Source organism: Echinops telfairi, unplaced genomic scaffold (genome assembly GCF_000313985.2).
Source record: "Echinops telfairi isolate 266 unplaced genomic scaffold, ASM31398v2 ScPeMD7_30;HRSCAF=105, whole genome shotgun sequence".
NCBI lineage: Eukaryota > Metazoa > Chordata > Mammalia > Afrosoricida > Tenrecidae > Echinops > Echinops telfairi.
The window spans coordinates 2,105,794-2,112,396 of record NW_022103927.1 but is presented as its reverse complement, the minus strand read 5'-3'; the positions used below and the strand labels follow the sequence as shown (position 1 = coordinate 2,112,396).

The window sequence follows — 6,603 nt, the reverse complement described above, 5'->3', positions numbered from 1 at the left end:
CCTGAACTCTCTATCTAAGGCAAATGAAATCCTTGGCAACTTTAATCTTTTCTCCATTTATCAGGATATTCTCTATTGGTCCAGTTCCGAGGATTTTAGTTTTCTTTATATTGAGTTGCAATACACACTGCGGGATGTAGTCTTTGATCCTCATCAGCAACTGCTTCAAGTCTTCTTTACTTTCAGCCAACAAGGTCGTGTCATCTACAGATCAAAGCTTGCTAATAAGCTTTCCTGATGCTGTGAAAGTATCTTTTTAAAGCCCAGTGCTCCTCGGATTATTTCTTCAGCATGTGGATTGAATATATCTGATGAAATGATACAACCATGTCACACACCTTTCCTGCTGTTAAATCCTACAGTCTCCCTTTGTTGTGTTCAAATGACTGCCTCTTAGGTCATGTACAGGTTCAGAAATTCCCATTCTTCACAATGTTATCAATAGCTTGTTATGATTCACACGGTCAAAAGCCTTTGCATAGTCAATAAAACACAAATAAATATATTCCCGCTATTCTCTGCCTTCAGCTGAAATTCAGCTGACATCAGAAATACCATCCCTCTTTCCTCACCCTCTTGAGAAAAGCTTGATGAAATATCTAGCTTGAATTTCTGGCAGCTTCCTGTTGATGTACTGCTGCAGCCATTTTTAAATGATCTTCAACAAAAATGTACTTATGTGTGTTATTAATGATATTGTTTAATAATTTCCACGTTCTGTTGGGTCATCTTTCTTTGGAAGTAGCCATTTTCCAAATTTCTAGCTGTCTTCAAATTCCTAGAATTTTTTGCATTGAATAGTGAGTACTTCCATGGATGCATTAGTTTGTTGATATATTTCATTTGGTATTCTGTCAATTCTTGGAGCCTTGTTTTGTTGCTAATGCCTTAAGTGTAACTTGGATTTCTTCCTTCAAATCATCTGTTCTTGTTTATATTCTACCTCTGGAACTGGTTGAATGTTGGGCAATTCTTTTGGGTGCAATGACTGTGTATTCCTTGTTTTGATGTTTATTGCATAGTTCGGCATTTATTCCGTAGAAACCCTGTGTTACAACTCTAGGCTTGAATGGTTTTCTGCAGTTCTTTCAGCTTCAGATATGCCGAGCATAGTCTTCCTTTTGCGATTTCTAACTGCGAGTCTTTTCACGTGTGTCTTTATAATGCTTTAATTTGTCTTCCCAAGTTGTCCTCCAAAATTTTCTGATCAGCTCTTTCCTTCATGTACAGCCTCATGTGTAGAAATTAAGTAATTAATGATATTACAAAACCAATCACAACTATTTTGTTATGTTGTTGATCCCTGCTTTAGGCTTAATTTCATTGCTCTTGTCTCTTTTTCTCCAGCTTCATCGGCTATATGGAACCAAGAAACAAAACACATGCTTCAGAATTTACCCTCCTGGGACTCTCAGAAGAGGAGGGACTGCAGCCCCTCCTTTTTGGGATTTTCCTATTCATGTACCTGGTTAGCTTCATTGGGAATCTTCTCATTATCTTGGCCATTATCACTGACTCTCACCTCCATACACCCATGTACTTCTTTCTCTCTAATCTCTCTTTTGCGGACATATGTTTTACTACTACTACTGTCCCAAAGATGCTGCTGAATATCAAGACACAAAGTAAAGTTATAACATATGAAGGTTGCCTTAGCCAGATGTATTTTTACATGGTTTTTGGACAATTAGACAACTTTCTCTTAACAGTGATGGCCTATGACAGGTTTGTGGCCATATGTCACCCACTGCATTACACAGTTATCATGAACTCCAAGTTCTGTGGCCTCTTGATCTTGGTATCCTGGCTATTGAGTATTCTAGACTCTCTACTGCATGACTTACTGATATTGAGACTCTCTTTTTGTACAGAGTTAGTAATTCCTCACTTTTTCTGTGAACTGAATCAGATCATCCAACTTGCTTGTTCTAATACTTTCCTCAATGAGCTAGTATTATATTTTGCAAACGGACTCCTGGGTGTCATTCCCCTCATTGGTATCATTTTGTCTTACTGCAAGATCGTGTCCTCCATTCTGAGAATGTCTACCGCTGAGGGCAAGTATAAAGCCTTTTCCACTTGTGGGTCTCACCTCTCAGTCGTTCTCTTGTTCTACGGTACATTCCTGGGGGTGTATCTTAGTTCTGCTGCTACTCAAAACTCCAGAGAAAGTGCAATCGCCTCAGTGATGTACACTGTGATCACACCCATGCTGAACCCCTTTATCTACAGTCTGAGAAACAAGGATATGAAGCAGGCTCTAAAAAAACTCTCCAGCTTAGAAAAATTCTCTCCATAAGGAGACTATTTTGGCTCAAGTTTAGAGTTCATCATGTTACACGGAGCTCCAAAACAGAAGCCCAAAGGAATGAGGCATTTATCTGTTCATGGAATTCACTTTATCTGTAGAATTTAATGCTAAGGATTTTAATTTTATGTATATTAAAAGCTATTGCTTCTTTTGTATTTTCATTAAAAGCTTTATCTATGCCATTGTGTTCTTGGGTTTAGTGAAGAGACTATAATCCACTGAATGAAATTCAGCAGTAAGAAACTTAATGCATGATATTAGAAACTTTAAAACTACAAGAACAATGTAGAGACTTGTTGTGTAGTGCATTACCTGCCTGGTGAAATCAACTACCTCTTATATTATGTGCTTTTGAAGAAAAAGCATTTGTTATATCAAATTTCGTGCACACATGACAGCATTTATTTTAATTAATTCCAAAAAGAGATCATATTGGGATTAGCCAAAGTGTTTGGAGTCACCAACTGATTACATTTACAATAATCCACACTCGCTCACTAAAATATAACTTTCTTTTGCCCAGATAAAACATAACTTGGAATGTAATCAAAATTGCAGTACTTGATCCTTCAAATATTGATAGTGTTGCCAGTCTCTGAGAGTCCCCTTGGAATGTACTGCTCCTTAAATAATTTATAAGCAAGAACGCTTTAAGATTACTTTCTCTGACACTCCTACCATAACAATCTTACTTGCAGTTCACAACTAATATGGATATGCTGCCAATTGTCAACTATGGCTTTTCCCAGCATGCTTCCTAGAAATGAGGAAATAAAATCAGGATATATTCATGGATTTGTGTGTACTTTGTAAGACAAGATTAATGCTTCATTCATCATCTGATCAGACGCCAAGTTAAAGTGGCATTTTCAGATCAGTGTTAGCTCAGAACTAGTGCCCAATATTTTAATAAAATAATCACTTTTATATTTTTAACCCTGCTCACAGATTTCCAGGGAAAGGGGTTACTGATTGATTTGAAAACTAGTATGGTATCCTGATAGGTAATTAATTGGCTGAGAGAGAGATAGAGAGAGAGAGATTATAGCAGAAATTTTTGAGTTTGATAAGCTGCTTTTCTCTACGATTAGAGTGTTTTTACAGAATACGTGGGAGCTTAATAAGAATTTTTAGGGATATTAACAATAATTGTCTTTTTTCAAATATCTCTCTGATTCAACCCATATGAATTAACATACTGGTCCTGGTGCCAATCATATAAGCCATGAAACCTCCTATCTCTGGTGATTTAGTGATATTAGTTAAATATGCCATTTCCCCCATTGAATTCAGAAGGTACCCAGTTCAGTGTTTTCATCTCCTACTTTGCGTGGGGCACACAGAGGGCAACCACTGCAGAGCTTTCCAAGGAAGCTGTTACATCCCTTATGAATTTATTTATAAAACTCTTGGTGAAAATAATGGCCTCTGAACCCATTACTCTTGCATGTTTAGGTGTGCATGTGTGTAACTGAGTTACACATATTAAATCCATCACCAAACCAAAACTCACTGCCATCAAGCCAATGTTAAATCATCGCTACCATATAGGACTATAGGTAAGCTAGAAGAGGCCCTGTGAGTCTCTGAAGCTGTAACTCTTTACAGGAGTAGAAAGCCTTGTCTCTCTCCCTCAGAGGTCATCTGTCCAACCTTGCACATTAAACCCAGAATTTCTGATCATCCTCTCTATCACTGTCTTTGGCTTACTTCTTCCATGAACTGACATTTATAGCATTAATTCTCACCTATACTTCCAAAAATGTTTAAAGAAAATCTTGCAATTATTCTCATGCCTCAACCGTCTTCTTATTCAGACTTTGCATTTGTCTGTCCCCACACCAAGGTATCTGACTCAGGGTCTCAGTCTGAAGACAAGACGAGAAAAAGCTAGGGCCTAACAAAAGATGTTGTGTTTCTGCAAAGTGAATACACATTAGGTGATATCATTACAGGAGTTTGAGGCCAGGCACATAATGGTCTAGGTTAGCTCTGAAATCTCTGTAAAAAAAATCATTTAATTAGCCATAATGCAGGCATCATACCATTCAATAGTTCAATCATGTCAAGCAGTATTGTCCAATCGCTACTACAACCATTTTCAAAAACATATTCTTCCTTTGTGTACTCCTTGACTTCAGATCCCCATTATCACCCCCTCCCTTGAAATACCCCCTAGGAACCCTTGTTCTAGTTATTGTCTCTATAAATTCACCCAACCTGGGTTTCATATACTGAAAAACATAGAACGATACAAAACAGAGTCAAGAACGTTGCCAACAAATACCAAAATACAACAGAGATAAGTCCAAATTAAAGGGGAATAACCCAAATATTAAAAATTAGATCACTGAAGACAAATGAGTGCATAAGCAAAGGTGGTGAAGAAAGCTGATGGTGTCAGGCTATCAAAAGATATAGTGTCTGGGGTCTTAAAAGATTGAAGATAAACAAGCGGCCAACTGGCTCAGAAGCAACAAAGCCCACATGGAAGAAGCACAACAGCATGTGTGACCACGAGCTGTCGAAGGGATCAGGTATCAAGCATCCAAGAACAAAAAATCATATCACTGTAAAGGTGGGTGAGTGCAGAGTGGAGACTCAAAGCCCATCAGTGGGCAGCTGAACACTCCCTTACTGAGAGGTTGTGGGGAGGAGATGAGCCAACCAGGGTGCAGGGTAGCAACGATGAAACATATAACTTTCCTCTAGTTCTTTAATGCTTCCTTCCCCTCCACCCCACTATCATGATCCCAATTCTACCTTACAAATCTGACTGAACCGGAGGATGTACATTGGTACAGATAGCAACTGGAAACACAGGGAATCCAGTATAGATGACTCCTTCAGGACTAGTGTGAGAGGGGCAAAGCCTGGAGGGTGGAGGGAATGTGGGGTAAAAAGGGGGAACTGATTACAAGAATCTACGTATAGCCTCCTCCCTGGGGGATGGACAGCAGAGAAGAGGGCAGAGGGAAACATCGGACAGGGTAACTTATGACAAAACTATAATAATTTATGAACTATGAAGGGTTCATGAGGGAGCGAGGAGTGGCGAGAGAGAGGGAAAATGAGCAACTGATATTAGGGGCTAGAGTGGGAGGCAAATGTTTTGAGAATGATGAGGACAATAAATCTGTATAGTGCTTGACACAATGGATGTATGTAAGGATTGTGATGAGAATTGTACAAGCCCCCAATAAAATAATTTTAAAAAAAATTGTATCAAGCTCAAAGTATATCCAAAGGAAGATCAAATGACAAAGTTTTAACCATTCCGGTCAGATGAATCATTTTAATCTACTATATCGTCCCTCCAAGACTCTCTCTGATAACCAGATTATTCCGAACCTTCCCTTATTGTCAGACCCTGCAAATGTATTGTGCTTCCCCTGTCATCCATAGCCTCTGCAAACCAGAATTTTGCAATTTAAGCTCTGACTCTCTTTCCTCCTTCAGATCTGTATTGTATCATTTATAATCTTTGAATCAGATGTTGGTGTGCTTCTTCCATCTGGATTTAGTTGACATTAGATGGCTGGTTGCTTGAAAACAAGCCTTTAAGACCCCAGGCACTATTCTGAGAATTCAGCATCGTCTAATTTCCTCACCACACTCTGCTAGACTACCCATATTCCCCATGTTTCCTTCATGAGGGTGCATATTGTAACTTTTTTTTGATTGGAGCTAGGGTTAAGTGTGAGTCCCAAATCCATCCCTAAATCTCTGTATAGTTTTAGTATGACTTTTATGTTTTATCCATATCCACAATTTGTACTTTTTTTTTACAAAGTCCTCTTTCTAACAACATCTTATCCTTTGCTTAAGACTTTGGCAAGATTTTGAATTCACCTTATTTTGTAATGCATCAATCTATAATATCAGAGCCTTTTTAAAACAATTTAATGGTTTGACTATATTAAAAAGACTTGTGCAACCATCACCACAATCAATTGCACAACCTTGTCTTCATATTTGTACTCATTGTTACCAATTTCTCTTGCCATAACCCTAAAAACCATTATTCTAATTACTGTGTCCATAGATTTACCTATTCATATTTTTTAAATACCAAGAAACCCAACAACAATAACAAAATAAAACACAGAAAAACTTCAATCCAAAAAAAGCAGAAAATAATAAAAAACTGGAACAAATTATAAATTGAAGACTCTAGTTTTGAAGGGTACCCGTATCTTACCTGATGATGTGGAGAGGAAACATTTGATTCATGCAGTAAATAAAATTTCCTAGTTCTTTGGTTGCTTTTGATCAAAAGTTTTTAAATCCTC

The 6,603-nt window shown here is 37.9% G+C and overlaps 1 protein-coding gene across 1 annotated transcript; it reads left to right on the top strand.

The window, feature by feature from the left end:
- The first annotated feature begins 1,339 nt into the window (after positions 1–1,339).
- LOC101642107 (olfactory receptor 7A5-like) lies at positions 1,340–2,299 on the top strand. Its single transcript, XM_004715551.2, has one exon. The coding sequence runs from the start codon at positions 1,361–1,363 to the stop codon at positions 2,297–2,299; it is 939 nt and encodes a 312-aa protein (XP_004715608.1). The 5' UTR covers positions 1,340–1,360.
- The last annotated feature ends 4,304 nt before the right edge of the window (positions 2,300–6,603 follow it).

Bases quoted from the DNA above. Each gene is read 5' to 3' on its own strand.
- LOC101642107 (XM_004715551.2), top strand. From the start codon at position 1,361: ATGGAACCAAGAAACAAAACACATGCTTCAGAATTTACCCTCCTGGGA.